General features: G+C 42.9%; 1 protein-coding gene across 1 annotated transcript; it reads left to right on the top strand.

Moving 5' to 3' along the window:
* Positions 1–1,137: 1,137 nt before the first annotated feature.
* Positions 1,138–14,313, top strand: ENC1 (ectodermal-neural cortex 1). The gene is made up of 3 exons (XM_058827438.1): positions 1,138–1,392; positions 5,946–7,759; positions 11,199–14,313. The coding sequence occupies exon 2, from the start codon at positions 5,958–5,960 to the stop codon at positions 7,725–7,727; it is 1,770 nt and encodes a 589-aa protein (XP_058683421.1). The 5' UTR covers positions 1,138–1,392; positions 5,946–5,957; the 3' UTR covers positions 7,728–7,759; positions 11,199–14,313.
* Positions 14,314–16,130: the final 1,817 nt, after the last annotated feature.

Here is a 16,130-nt window from a genome sequence, read left to right as displayed (position 1 = left end):
TCTCCAGGCTTGCATATGCCCACAGGCTGTCTGGAATTACAGATGTGGCCGGCTGTACACTAAGTGTGTGCTAATCTGCAGACTCTGGAGTCCAGCAACACAAATACAAATAACCCTCTGGATGTTAGCAAATTGCTTGCAGGGCATTCTTTTTTTCAACAGAAGTTTGGGTGACACTTCATTATGAAGAATAAGCAAATTCTCCAAAGTGTTATATTCAAAAACAAGCTACCTGCTGGTCCGAGTAATTGTTCTTATATTCCTTAAAGCCTCTCTAGACTAATACCATAGCTTTAAGTGATATTAGCAACTAGTAAACTAGCAATATGTGCAATGTTTAGTATGGTACCTTGTTTTTCTTGTACAGAGCCACACAATGCCATTATGTAAACACTGTTGTTATGTCTATTGTCATGCTTACTGTTGAAATCGGCCTTTTGCACAAATGCGTTTTTCACATTCTTTGTTAACTGGGAAATAATTAAAGCCAGGCTTCCCTTTGTGCTGCGGGAGCTCTCCACTGGGCAGCTATGAAACGGCAGCTCTGTCAAGGCCTCCCGAGAGCGCAGCGGCCGCACGGCCCGCGGTAGCTCCGCGGCACCGCCCCGCCGCGGGAGGAGCAGCGCTCGGCGGCGGGCTCACAGCCCGCGATGCCCGGGCTCCTCCGCGCCCTCCCGGCCGCTCCCAGGGCGCCGAGGAGGAGCTTCCCACCGTCTGCCTTGCTCGGTGTTCGCCACCCAACGGGACACGCCAGGAGGTCCGGGACCCCTCCCGGCCGAGCGGCTCTCCCCATCCCGCGCAGCTGTTTTGGTGTCCGCGCACCCCTTGTTCATTCGGAGCGCGGTGCAGGAGCTCGTACAGCGACTGGCTGCTCCGACCGGCCCCGCGGGGCCCCAATGCCGCGCCGGTCGGGTGCGGGGCAGCGTAGGAAGGGCAGGAAGGAGCGGACATCCAGCAGCCCCCGTCCGGGGGGACACGAGGCGCCGACTACACCTTCCCTGCCGCTGGCCGGGACGGCAACTGCAAGCTCGCTGCCCTCATCCTGCCGTCCCTCCCCCGCCTGTCACTCACAGGCTTTGCATAAAGCCTCCCTCCGCCCCCCAGCCCATATACCCCTTCTCCGCTCCGGCGCCGGGGCAGAGCTGCGGCCGGCGTGCCAGCGGTGGCAGCAGCCGCTCTTTCCCTTTCTTCTGTCCCTCTTCCCTACCTCCCGCCCTCCTTCCGCGACCCGCCTCCCGCCAGCGGCACCAGCTCCGCCCGGCGCTGCGCGGCTCTCGGCGCTGCTGCTCGCCGCCGCGTCCCGGCACCGCCGAACCGGCTCAGCCCAGCTCCTCTCCCATGCGCGGCGCTGCGTCGCGCAGGGACCTCCGCGCTCGACCGGGAGCCGCTGCTGTAAGTTGGTGCCGCCGAGCCGCTGCAGCGCCCGGCACGGAGGGGAGGCGGGCGGGCAGCGGTGGAGCAGAGCTGGCGGGCAGAGCTGCCGCCGCGCTGCTTCTCCGGCTGGAGTCGGGCTGCCTTGTTAGTCCCCAGCACAGGAGGAGCCCAGCTCTCCTCTGCCCTGTCTGCAACGCCAGGTACCAGCGGGGCACTGGTGGGTAGGCATTCGCGATGGTTTTCTATCACCTGTACTCGGCTGCCCTTGGAAAGCGTCGGCTCTATTACAGAAGCTCCTAGCTTCCCCGGTGGACTTCAGCTTCCCGCCTGGGGTCCCGGGCGGTCCGGAGCATCCCTCAGCGGGCGTGAGGCAGGGCAGGGAATGAGCGAGCGCCTCTTTTCTCCCTGAGCTGGCTGCGGCGCTGCTCTCCCTGCGCCGGTACAGAAACTTTTGCACGTGGTTATTGCTCTATAAAGGAAACCAAATGCATTTTCGTTTCTCGCACTGGTTTTTATAGCAGTCTGGGAAAAAGCTCTGTAAATTTCTTCTCAGAGATGGAGTTATTTAGGCGTTTTGATGGGGCGAACTGAGGGGAATTTAGAGTTGCGTTTCTTTGTTTGCATGTGGTGAGCTGCAGTGCATTCCTAGCAGGAGCAGCGTGTTCTGCTTTCTGTCTCGCTGTAGGTCCTATGCAGACGCTGAATTTGAAGACTTCAGGCAGTGTCAGGGTTTGCCTCTGCCACACTGATAGAGCATCGGTGCAGATTTAGCAATTGAAAGCGGTGTTAGTTACATCGATGGGATGATTAGTACATTTCCTCTGTTTCAGCTGTTCCACTGTTTCTAAAGAAAAACGCAACCACCACTGTGTAATTACACAGTTGTATTAAAATGAGCGTGCATCAGGGATGTGTCAGTAATTTGAAAATACTTCATTTTAAATTTGATTTAGGCTGAAACCTGCATGCTATAGAACTGTTAAGTAGGACAAGGAGCCTGTTGTTTAGTCTTAAAGTATGTTTATTACTGGGCTGCTGTGACAAGTAGCCTGTTGAAGTGTAATTATAAATCAAAGTCTTGGTTCAACCTCTGTTCCTAGATAAAATCTGTATCTGTAATTTATTGACCACTTCTTGTCTTTTACATACAAATACTATTTCTGAGGAAAAAAATTCCTGAAGGGAATTGGCTAATATCATTCAAGATGAACACTTGATCACTGACTGTAAATTACCTCTGCTGAACTATTTGAGGCTTGCATAATTTCCAGCACCAAACAGAAATTGGAGATGTTGTTTTTGCATTTTAGTATTCTTACAAGATTTTGGATTGACCTAATTGCCAGAGACTGAGGAAGGCTCTTTACAGAAACACTGCCTTTTAGTGAATGATGATACGTGCTTCTAAGGGTGTTCAGATGGTGGGCAAACTCATCTCAGCACCACACTGGAGGAAAAAGATGTATCTAGATATGTATCTTTGTTCTGTTTGGGGAAATATATTGGCTTATCTTAAATGTGAATTGGCATATTTTGAATTCCTCTCAATAGATGACATTGTGATGATAAAGGCAATCTTATGGGAACAGTTCAAGACCAGCATGTATGAAATCTACTTCTCACCTAGAGACAAAGTCTTCTATTATAGTAGGGTGAAATGCTGGGTGCCTTATTCAGTAGCTGATTGAGAGGGGTTTTTATACAAATTTGTAAGTTTTTTTTTAAAGTGGTGTTTGTTACTATGACTGTGGGTGGGCTTTGAGTAACAGACAGTGATCTGTTCCTCCCCTCTGCATGTGGTCTGTAGTTCACTAGCCTCTACTGTATGCATAACTGCAGGGTGGTTTTTTTTCTGTTTGCCTCTATTTTGTTGTGGTTATGGGCTCATTCTGAATGGTGCTGAACAAGCGTTGCTCATGGGAGTACACAACCTGGTGAAAGATCTAAATGCCTGCATTTGCAGCCTCTGATGTGAACTTTACCTGCCCTGTTTCTGAACCCTGTGTGCCTGATGAAAGAAAGTTTTCAGTATGCTCTTAATTCTTCTAATATATGAGGGCAAAAAATAGAATCTGTGTTTTCATAAAGATCCTGATATGCCTGGACTGTCTACACACATGTTGAGTTAACTGGAATGGAGGGTGGGAGGCAGTGAGCATATTCAGATACTGGTTATTCTGTTGTCTCTGATCAGTGGGGTGTTGAGCTCTCATCTTTCTCCCTGGTGAGGAATATTGAAAGAGTAAATCCTCTGTGTGAGGAAAACCTACCTAAAGGGATCCAGTGAATACTATGCCTTGCATATAACAGCATTTAAAATAGTAAGGTGCCTGGAAAAGTTAGGAAAATTTGACAGTAAAGTGTTCAGCTTCCTATTTGTGTCTTCAAACTGCTTGTATACTAGTATTTCAGGCCATGACCTTTCTGTAATCCTTCAGTTCCAGGAGATTTCAACCTGTAAATGGTCAGTATCTTATTTTTGGCTATAGGTTAAGTGGGTTATTTTAGTCTGAGATTAGTGCTCAAGATCCTCAAATGCCATCTGGGTATTTTTTGGCCAGACAATACAACTTCATTAACGGTCATTTAATTTTCCTTTAAAAGAGTTTGTGTTTTGAAGACATACCATCTGCCTTAAGTTGTTCTGTGCTTAGTGCATTTAATAGGTTGGTCTAGCATTGGTATGATCCCTTTCTAAGCTGTGTCATGGCAGAGTGAGACAGATACTCTGCCTTGTAGCTCTGATGTGTATTACTCCTTTCTGTTTTGGAAGACTTTGGATTGTGCAAATATACATTACTTTTCAAATGCAGTTAAGTTTCATCATGCAAATTTTGTTTCATATTAACGGAAATGAGCTATGGTATTTTACAGTAAGGTGCCTCTATTCCTTACTTTAAGTTGGGTTTAAGGGCTCTTTTTTCCTGTAACTGAAGGGAAAGGTGTATCACAAACTTGCTGTTGTTCAATATAGTGAATCAATTATATTAGCACAGATAGTGGTACTGGCTGTGCTGCAGTTAGACTGCATGTCACATAAACACAGATTGCTTGTTCTGAAATGGGGACTGCTGTCCATGTGGTTTTGATTTTGTCAATGTTTCTGGTCATATGAATCTAGAAAAATGCATGTATTAAAAAATGCTATTTTTGAGGCTTGTAAAGCTCTTGTATTATCTTGAAGCATGAAATGTGGGAACAAAATTCTACAATTCTGTACTGCTTAAAGATGCTCAAGTATACAAAAATGTCTGTATGAGAACAAAGTATATCCACATTAAAAACCTTCACAACTGGCCCCAGATCATGCTCTGATTTAGGACATTGCATGCTTTCCAGGTAGATCTTTTGGCCAGTTCCTTATTTGAAAGTGCAGTAAAAGGTACTCTGGACATGCAAATGGCATAGTAATTAGGCAAATTTGGTTCTTGGCTTTCTCTGTGTTTTCTCTGCAGTTTGAAGAGACAGAAGTGAGATTATCCTAGTATCAGCCACAATTTGCACTGAGTTCTGTATATTTCATCTCCTACTGTTTGTGCTGTAGTTTTTTGGCCATTAGTTTTATATCGCTACCAATATTCCTCCCTTACCCTGTACCCATACTATTTTGACTTGACCCTTAGGTAAATCTGGAAACTTGCTGCTTTAATTGTACATAGACCTGCATATTATGGCAGGTAACAGTAATATTCACCTCTAAACAGGATCTGAGTAGTGTTTTGTTTGTTAGGAATAGGGCCCATTCCTATTCTGTTTTATGCCTTCTCAGAACTTCAGAATGAACTAATTGCTTAAGCTCTGAGAACCTGATTCTCTAGGTGGTTTCAGAGGCAGTGACTCTGACTTTGGCAGGTAGTCAAAATATGTTTTTCTGCTGATCCTGCCTATATATATGCTATATCACAATTGCAAGCAGACACTGAATTCTGTGATGTGGAATAAAGTTGGAATCTGTAGAATTTACTAATCATTTTTTTTTTTTTTACAGTTGTACAAGACTAAATGTATGGTTGATACCAGCGTTTTATTTTAAAGTTTGAGTCTTTCCTTTTTTTCATTTTGTGCTGTTGCATATGGAATCACTATACCAAAGGGAGACTTCCTAATGGGATTAGTAGGTTTTTGTTCCCTGTGCAGCTTTTGACATTCCTTAGGTATTCTGTCTGGTAACTCTTCCTGCTATGATTCAGTACAGGAGAATGTTTCAAGCGTGTGCATGTGTATGTATGTAATGAATCAGCTGGTCTGGGTTGGGGAAGGGTGAGAAAATCAGTCCTGGTTAATTTTCTTTCTCCAACTTACTTGCTTACTCTATTGCTATGAAAGTTGGAGATCAGGTTTCCCAGGATAAACCTGCTCTTGGGCAACAAATTTAGACTATGTCATTTATGAATCTCATCTTACAAAAAAGTAAACGCATGCCGAAGGTAGATGTAATTCTCTGTCCACTCAGCTGTAAATTAAGGCTTTTTCTCCCCCATCCTGTAGTAAATAATAGATACACTTTTTGATATGTAAAACTAATAATGTTTTTGATTTTTATTTATATTAAATTTTTTCTTTGCTTATAGGTGTGAAAGAAAATGTCGGTCAGCATGCATGAAAATCGCAAGTCTAGGGCCAGTACTGGCTCCATAAACATATACTTGTTCCACAAGTCATCCTATGCTGATAGTGTCCTTACTCACCTAAACCTCCTGCGTCAGCAGTGTCTCTTTACAGATGTACTTCTCCATGCTGGAAACAGGTCATTCCCCTGCCACAGAGCAGTTCTAGCTGCTTGTAGCCGCTATTTCGAAGCAATGTTCAGTGGAGGACTGAAAGAGAGCCAGGACAGTGAAGTCAACTTTCACAATTCTATTCACCCAGAAGTCCTGGAGCTTCTTCTGGACTATGCATATTCCTCCAGAGTTATTATCAATGAGGAAAATGCAGAGTCACTGCTGGAGGCTGGTGACATGCTGGAGTTTCAGGACATTCGAGATGCTTGTGCAGAATTTCTGGAGAAAAACCTTCATCCCACCAACTGTCTTGGTATGTTGCTGCTGTCGGATGCTCACCAGTGTACCAAGCTGTATGAGCTCTCTTGGAGGATGTGCCTTAGCAACTTCCAGAGTATCAGTAAAAGTGAAGACTTCCTCCAGCTGCCAAAAGACATGGTAGTGCAACTCCTTTCCAGTGAAGAATTAGAAACTGAAGATGAAAGGCTGGTATATGAATCAGCTATCAACTGGGTCAGCTATGACCTGAATAAGCGTCACTGTTACCTGCCAGAACTCCTGCAGACAGTGAGACTGGCCCTTTTGCCAGCCATATACCTTATGGAGAATGTGGCCATGGAAGAACTTATCACCAAGCAAAGGAAAAGCAAGGAGATTGTAGAAGAATCAATAAGATGCAAGTTGAAGATCTTACAGAATGATGGAGTGGTTACCAGCTTGTGTGCCAGACCCCGAAAAACTGGCCATTCACTTTTTCTTTTGGGTGGCCAAACCTTTATGTGTGACAAGCTGTATTTGGTGGATCAAAAGGCAAAGGAGATCATTCCAAAGGCTGACATTCCAAGCCCACGGAAAGAGTTCAGTGCTTGTGCCATAGGCTGCAAAGTGTATATCACTGGGGGACGAGGATCAGAAAACGGAGTCTCCAAAGATGTGTGGGTGTATGACACCCTTCATGAGGAGTGGTCAAAGGCTGCTCCCATGCTGGTAGCTAGGTTTGGCCATGGCTCTGCCGAACTTAAGCACTGTTTGTATGTAGTAGGAGGGCACACTGCAGCAACTGGTTGCCTTCCAGCTTCCCCTTCAGTATCCTTAAAGCAAGTAGAACAGTATGACCCCGTGACCAACAAATGGACCATGGTTGCCCCACTGCGAGAGGGAGTAAGCAATGCAGCTGTAGTCAGTGCAAAGCTGAAGCTGTTTGCTTTTGGTGGTACCAGTGTTAGTCATGACAAGCTGCCCAAAGTCCAGTGCTACGATCAGTGTGAAAACAGATGGACAGTACCAGCCACCTGCCCACAGCCCTGGCGCTACACAGCTGCAGCTGTTCTGGGAAACCAGATTTTTATTATGGGTGGAGATACTGAATTCTCTGCATGCTCTGCTTATAAGTTCAACAGTGAGGCATACCAGTGGACTAAGGTGGGAGATGTGACAGCAAAGCGAATGAGCTGCCATGCAGTGGCATCTGGAAACAAATTGTATGTGGTTGGAGGCTACTTTGGCATTCAGAGGTGCAAAACATTGGACTGCTACGATCCCACGTTGGATGTATGGAACAGCATAACAACTGTGCCCTATTCATTAATTCCCACGGCATTTGTCAGCACATGGAAGCACCTGCCCTCCTAACTGTGTGCACATTGGCAATTGCAAGTTACCAGGTAAGAAATAACACTTCAGAATTTCACTGTAATAATGCTTTTCAAAAAACTTTTCAGCAGCAGCTCTGAGGAGGGGTGAGTATGTTTGATGCGATTTTACATCTGGATCACCTGAGACACATTGACGGGCTACTGCAAGCCAGGCACCATGTCTGTGACAATGCCAGATCCTGGAAGTAGTTTGCAACATATCTTGCACCCACTTTTACAAGGCCTTTTCCTGCATGATTTAGATGTAAAGGACTGAGCAAAAATAACATTTTCAACTTGTGGGGAAATGCAGATCATCTTTTGGAAATTGACTCTGTCTCTTAAGTACTAAATGCATGCTAAACAAATGTTCCAGTGCCATTTTTCTGACGACTGAGACTGATAACTGTGCATCTAGTAACAGTACCCAAAAAAGATACAGTAAATTCTGATCTGAAGCCTGATAGTGAATTCACTTGAATTTCCATGCAGACAGCCTTTAGAGAAAGCTGCTGTCTTATGAGAGGTGTTTTACAGGGAATTCAGGCCTTATTTTCAATCTCAGCTAGACAGCATGTTTGCATCTCCATGGACTGTGGTTGAATTTTCTCCACTGGTACACATTAAAATACAGATTTTTCAAAATATTTATGCTTATATACGTTGAACTAGGTATAGTGTCAGGAAGATACGTAATTAATATTGCACCCTGAAATAATTACTGGTCTATAGCACACACTGTTCCAAAACAATTTAATTATACGTCATGGGCCAGGCTCTTACCAGATGCAACTTCAGCACTGTATCTTCTCACAAGCAAGTCTGAATTTGGTCTTGCTTGATTGGTTGCTCTGCATTTCTTATTTTTGGGAAGAGGGGAGAAGACTTGCTATTAATCTGTGTATTTTGCAACAAAACTGCCAGATTACCATTTGTGTTGTGTTGTTTTGATTCCTGACTTCCTCTTTGTGGCTTCAGTAAAAAATCAGTCAAATAAATGTAGTGATGTCCTTGACCCTAAATAATCAGTGCCCTGTGAATGGTGATTTCTTTTTGGATTTGGGCAGTGTATATTGTACCTATGAAGGCGGGCAGGTTATAAGAAAAAGGCAAATAAATATAGTTACAGTAATTAAACAAACTAGGCATGTATCTCTGGGCTACCTAAAAGTTCAGATGGAGGATGTTCTCCAGAATACAGGAAGAAGAACTTGTGTATAAAGACTTCTGTAGCTTCTTCTCTTTGGGACAGATTGTTGGGGATGTTTTTTGGTGTTTTTTGCAGCAATAGACATTTGCCTGACTTTTGCAGTAAATGCAGACTCCAAAGGTCTTTGAAACAGTGTAGACAGTGCAAACACTTACTCTTGTAGTTGCCTTTCAGTTGACGGTGAGTTTTGATTGAGTAAAGAGTACAAGGTTGGGCCCATGCAACGCAGCAGCTCAGCTTTGAAATCTAGTGTGAAATTGGGCAGTGTTGTGGCCATGGCCATGATGCTCTTCTCTCAGGTGGTTGTTTGTCTTGAAAACACTACTTCTCTCCCTGCTTTTTTTTCCCCAGACTTCTTCAGAAAGCACAGCAAACCCTAGAGACTTACCAGGTCCTGGTTACTGGCAGTAATTGCCCCCCCAACAGCAAATGGAAGCCCTTATTTCGGTGTGTCAGCTTCCTCCCTGGCTGGGAACTACACCTGAATATCTTCAGTTAATTTTAATTACTACTGACTTTATGCAGTTCTCGGTGTTATCAGAACAGCAGTATTGAATGCCCAGACTCAGGTTTGTGCCAAGAAAAATATTGACTTATTCTTCTGAGTCTGACTTAATTGTTCTGGAGTTTACAGTGCATGAGGGAGTGTTTTATTTTTGAAAAACAGTTTTCTGAATATAACGGTGCTAAAAGCTTTCCTTTACTCTGGAATATCTTGTTAAAAGCCGGTATTTTATCTTCACTAACACACAAGATAACTGGCTTAACTAGCACAGAAGATAACTGAATGAGGCTATAGACTGAAATCTCTCCAGTGCTGTGTGCTCATCCAGCAAGTAGGTTGTTTTGGTTTTTTTTCTACTGACTCCTGCTGCTTTGTCAGTGGGTGGGAGGGCCAAAAAGGAAATTACTTGTGATTACTCTGTTTTCTTGGCGTTGTGTGGCCCCAGTCTGACAGCTTTTAGGAAAACTTCAGTCTGCTTTGTCTTGTTCCTCAAACTTGGGAGTTTTGAGTTGGGCTTTTCCCCCTCTGTTTTGGAACTGTTTATAGCTTTTATAGCTTTTTTTTTAAGTTCATCCCACAACAAGAAACACCATTTTGACTTCAGTGTTGATTGTTTTGATGGGAAGAATGTCATGCTATACTGAGGAATGCCTAGAATAGGCTAATCAACACTGAGTGGACCCTTTTTTAGACATAAAAAAATAGCCCACACTTGTAAAAACACTATGGACTGTTGTTATGTAGGCTGAGTTGTTTCCTGTGAATGTTCTCTGTTGTTCTTAGACATCACAGCCTGAGAGAGATCTGGTGTGCTCAAAGGATCTGTGAGTGCACTAGAGCTCATTTGCATTGTAATGAAGTAGGATTTGCCTTCTAAAATTCTAGCAGTGCTGTCAGAAATTATTGTGATAAACTGATGATGGTTTGGAAGCTGGAATTTTGATAACAGCTTCACAGTGAAAAAGCAAAGCACAATCTCAGCATCCAAAGGCTGAGTTTTTCATTGAATAATTGATTTTATGAAGGACTCTAGGATGGATTTATTCATGGATGGTATATTGCTGTGTAAAAAGAAATTAAGCAGAATTCTGCTTAAGTGCAGAGTAGCTGTATTTTAAGTAAGGGAATTCTATGACACTCTCTCTGTTGTAAGTTCAATTCAGAATTTAAGGTGACCAGAGATACTGGAGCAAGACACCTTCAATTTTCCTTTCCGCTTTGCTCCAACCAGAGGTATATTTTGGCTGAGGTATAGAAAAAACTCTGCACTGAGTATTTATGTGGATTTTTTGTGAAAGAGAAGTTACAAAAGGTTGTTTGCTTAAAAGAAGTCCACAAACTTTTAAGATTTTGGTGGAACATAAAAATGTGGAAGTATGCAGGATAAAGAGTCCATCACTTTGAACTTTGTCAGGCCACTTTGATTTAGGTTTAATGTGACTGAACTTATAGCCAGAAAATTAGTCTTTTTGCTGTCAATTGGATGGTTTGCAGAGTAAGGTTAATAAAATAATAAAGTCACAATCTGACCCTAAATAATTATGTTCTTGACTGATTTATATGTTAGTAGTTGGGTGTTGCACAAGAGCCTTGAGGTTCAGGGCGGGCAGGGAAGCCCATCAACTGGGTTGTATCCTAAGCCTAGCTTTTAGGTTTTCTTTCACATCTGACAAAGACCTTGTGGTATATTGTTGCAGCAAAACCTTTAAAGTAATTTCTCTCTCCTTTCCCTCCACCTCTTCCCATGCTTTTAGTTTACTCTTATTTGGAGAAGAGAATTGGAACCTCAGATCTGGAGACGTTTTAATGAAGAAAAATTGTTAAGCATCTTTTGCATTTGAAGAAGATCATCTGCACCTTGTAAATTATCCAACCTAGACATGAAGGAACGGGAGAAGAAACCCTTGTCTTCAGTGCTTCAACACGTTTAAATATGAATGGACAAACCTGAGATTTGGTCCTTGTGCTAGTAATTGTGGATTAATGCCAATGTTAATCAGTCCTTCAAAGATGAGAAAACAGAGACAGAACTTCTCTTAGCTGTGCACCACACAGCACTTGATTTCCATGGACCCCACTGTTTTTATGTGAAATTTGAAATGGTTGTCATCTCTCTTTGTGATGGTTTGAAGTGCCAGCACCAGCTGCAGGGGAAGCAGGCCAGATCTGAAATAGCAAGATGCTGCTGTGAATGAAGATACAGCAGCATTGCTGCTGAACTCTGCTGACTGGAGTGTGCTTGCCTGTGGGCAGTGCCTTCAGCATCTGTTATACCATGTTGCATTGTCCTGTGTGCAGTAAGTGACCTTCTGCTTCATAAGGACCAGTCCAGTGGTGAAATGTTTTTGCAACAATGGGGAACAAGCATTACATCCCCAAAATGCTCATTGTTCCTGTTCCTCCCTGTATTTATATTTCAGTCTGTCCCTTTCCTATTATGTTACTTGTTGTAGATATAGTTATTTATTGTTCAGTGCTTGCATGCTGAAACAATGCCTGCAATTGTCTTCATGTTGCAAGGGCTTGTGTGAATTGTATGTTTTGCACATATTGTGATTGCTGACTTGCTCTGCTGCACAAAGAAAGAAAACTATTGGGTAACAGTTGGAGGTGGGAGGGAGGAGTGGCTTCCCAGTCGGAAATGGAAGGATTACAAGACAGGATTTTAAATTACACATGTACTAAAGGAAGAAGCCATGGAGGTCACTTTCTCAGGCCACCAGCTCCCCGGGTTGCATGTGGTGTGTCTTGTAGATGGTGTCCTTGCAACATTTCATTTGTTGGTCATGCCTTTCAATTTCTAACCTGGAAATAGCCAAAGTCTCTTGCAACACTTGCTTTGTGCAGCTTCCTGATTGCAACGCAAATTCTGTGGAAGAGCTTCTGGATACCAAGCCCAGATGAAGTCATTGTCCAAACTTATTTATTTATTTATTGGGTTGGAGGAGGGTTACATACAACATAGCCACATTGTCCTGAAGGAGTGGAGAACGGTGATTCAAGAATAAAAACAAAAAAAACCTCAACATAGGTTAATGATGAAGTCTTAAGGGAAAAAAAAAAAAAAGAAGAAGAAAGAGCAGCAATTTTGCACTGACTGGATTGCCTCATTCATCTGGATCTCAGATCATCTGAGTGGCCAGATGTCAAAGACCCAAGTGCTCTAGAAAAATTCTTATGGGGATAGAAAATGAATTTTAAACCTCTTATCTTGAAAAAAAAAAACAAAAACAAAAAAAAAAGCCCTCAAACTCTGCTGCTTTTTATTTTTGTTATCCAGGTGTGTCTTTAATCACTTGGTTGCTCAGAAGTCTCAGATAATCCTGAGAAACCAAACTTTGATATTTAAATAAAATTGTTACTTATTATTCTGGTCTTTGGACAGAAATGAAGCTACTCTTTTTCTTAGGAATTTCAGAAGCTTGTGTTTCACAGGTACTTTCTTTGCCATATCCTGTCATGAAGCTTGTATTGTATTGTGTTTTTCCTTAAATGTTTCTAGAGCCCAATTTAACTGGCACATTCAGTAACATGGTTGGTGTGTGCTGTGGTATAAGTAAACAGCTGCATGTGTGCATGCAAAACAAAAATAGTCACATGTGATGCTTGCCTTTCTTTGTGACAGTGATGTAGCTGTATTTGTGAAAGCTTTGTCATCTGAAAGTGTTTACACTGGTCACTGGAAGTTTCTCTGCGCTGCCTTACATTTGATTTGCTGTTTGGAGTAGACTCTTCACATTTCAGAAATAAAGTATTTGGAGTTCTGTGAGTACTGAGAGAACATTGATTAATCAGCAGTCATTTGCAGCTTTTAAAAGGGTGAGTTCCAGCTAGATGTGGTAAAATTATAGTTCCACTGATGAAACTGATTCCTTGAAGTGGTAGAGTAAAAGAGTATTTAAACTCAAAGCTTCTCTATCCTGGCCCCCCTTTAGATGACCTTTAGCAATAGGAAAAGAGATTAGGATAGGTCTCCTTTCTATATCCCTGTAGCTGCACAGGTTGCCATGTTGAAGCAAACAGCCTTGAATTTTTGTTGCCTTTCATCTTGTGGATCACGCTCAGGGGTGTGAAGGGAGCCATAAAATCAGACTTCCTGTGTTTTGCATGTCCTCTCCCCAGGCACTAGCAATTACATAAGGTACAAGGAAGTAAAGAACTGGGTCTCCAGGGGCCCCTGTGTTTGAATAAAGACATGTAGCTATGAGATCTGTGTTCTCTGACAAGCTGATGAGAGTCCAGAGGTGAAACTGCCTTGCATCTGACTATTTAGCTTATGAAATGTTTTGTAGCACCATGCAGCTGCCAAAAGTGGGATGAATTTTCTGCAGCTGTTTCCAAACTTGTGGTCTGCTTTCAAGTCCTCAGTTAATTCCTGTGTGTAGGCTGAAGGAAACTGAAGTCAGGGTGGGCCTCTGGCTCTGCAGGGAATACTCTTGCTCTATGAATTGTTGTGGGAATCCTGGCTAGCTACTTGACCATTTTAGTCCTGTGAAACACCCCAGACGTAGAAGCAAATGCAGTTCACAGCAGAGTGCACACAAAAACCCTGGCATAAGATGGAAAGGTTCCTCTTTTTTTGCAGGCTGGTTACTGTAGAAACATGTAACAAAGGACAGCCTTCCTCTTCTGGTATAATTGTGCAGCCCCTTTTCTATATGTCTGACACCTGTCTGAATAAGAGTGATTAGAACAGAATAATCCCATTCTTGGCCATTGAAGATGTGGTTCATGTGCTAAAAGAAAACTACAAGTAGTAGAAGTAAAACTGTCTATGTTGTTTGCTACTATGTCTTAAGATTTTGTAAAACTCACTTTTTTCACAATGTGAAACTGAAGGTCAATAAATTATTAGATATTTCCTCTCCATGGAATGTTTATTTGAAGTGTTGTCTCTTCCTTCCCTCTTTCCTCACCCTTAAATGCTTTGTATCCTTTATAATGCCCTTTTTTTATGTCCTGTTAAAAGAAGCACATCAGCAACATGCAATTAAATGCTTTGGTTTAAGCTTCTGCTTCAGCTGCGCTTTCCTTCCCTTTGTTCTCTTCTGCTGCTCTTACTATGATCTCTATCTCAAAGTTCAGCAGTTAAAACTCAGAGAGCCTCAAAACATTTAAGAACAGGAAATGCAAGTTTGTTGGTGCTTGCAGTACAGTTTAGTTAGTGCCTGATACCACTTGGAAGTGGAATTAGGCATCTTGAATCCATTCTAATTATTCTCAAGTCAGAAAATGCTGGCTGCATGTAAAACATTCCAACTGTTCTATATACATCTATAGCCAAACTCTGAACTTTTCATCTTATCTTTTTGTGTATTCATGGTAGTGGTGTTTTTGGTTGGTTGTTTGTTTAAATGCCATTTCAATACTATTGATTTTCTACATTGGCTTAGCACCTGTCTGGCTGAATACCATCCAAATATAAAATAGCAAGTTTTTCGACATCTTCTAAACAACCTCTTTTAAAACTCCTGCAGCTGCCCTGTCTGTGAAAAGCCACAGGTTTCTTCATGGTCTTTCTTTGCTCAAAAGAGTTGGGGTCATAGTATTAAATTGCTTTCTGGCCTTGGCAGGGCTTGGTTAACCTGTGTTTGAGATACTTGCCAGCAGTTTTGGGTGGGGGAGTGGGATACTTAAAGAATCTTTGATTATGAGGAATACCAGAAGAAATCAGCCTATCCATGGAACAAGGTAAGGCTAAATTAGTTTCAATGCTTATTGAAAGCTCTTTGCTGGAGAGTAATCTGGGTTGCTTTCCTTTATTTGGACTTCACCAGGGCATGGGATGCTTACAGCAGCACTGTGCATGAACTACTGTAGACTGATTCAGCTGATGTCATTTTAGGGCACTGGATTACTTACCCTGTCTGGTCATGGATTCAAACTCCTTTGCTTGAAGTTTTCTCATACTGGAGGATCTGATATTTATGGTGAGAGTGTAATAAAAAAATTACATTTAAGTTTTAAACAACTGATGATCTGTACAAGACATCTGCAAGACATTTGCTTTATTCATAGTAAGTATGGAAGCTAAATGCCTTGAATGATTAGAAAAAAACCCCAGTTCATTCGCATTGACCATGGCTTCATCAAGCATCAAGGGTGATCAGCCCTGACCTGTAAGTCTCAAAGGCCCTGTTTATGCTAGTAAATTGAATATGCTTGGGGATGGTCTGGCATGGAGGCCAGCTGGCAGGAAACAGCCTTGAGCACTTTGAGAAGCCAGCCCCTTGTCATGGCAAGAGAGGGTGGCTGTGTACAAACTGTTTGGAGTGGCTGCTGGAGTGCTCTGGCTCCTGAACCCTACTCGGGAACACTACAGAGGAGTGCAAGTTTGCACGGGCCAAAACCACGCTGGGGCTTCTCAAACGATTGAGCAGAACTGACAGTTCTGTGCCTGGGAACACAGCCAAATAAAGTTTGATATATTGCCATTGTCCCAGCCAGAAGACGAGTAACATCACCTTTAGGTCCTTGATAGCTGGGTGGACTGATAACTGGTTGTATGACCCAGCATCAATGACTTAAATGCTGATGAAGGTGAAGGGAGGAAGAAATGCTGTCTCTGAGTGACACCTTGGCAAGTGGGAAAGATGGGTCCTGAAGAGGTGGAGTCATGCAGCTTCTTTAGATGCAATGACATGAAGCCTTGGAAGTGCAGAGAGAAGAAGGTAGGAGTGTCCCCA

This window comes from Poecile atricapillus, chromosome Z (assembly GCF_030490865.1).
Source record: "Poecile atricapillus isolate bPoeAtr1 chromosome Z, bPoeAtr1.hap1, whole genome shotgun sequence".
Lineage (NCBI taxonomy): Eukaryota > Metazoa > Chordata > Aves > Passeriformes > Paridae > Poecile > Poecile atricapillus.
This window is presented reverse-complemented; position numbering and strand designations above follow the sequence as displayed.

Bases quoted from the DNA above. Each gene is read 5' to 3' on its own strand.
- ENC1 (XM_058827438.1), top strand. From the start codon at position 5,958: ATGTCGGTCAGCATGCATGAAAATCGCAAGTCTAGGGCCAGTACTGGC.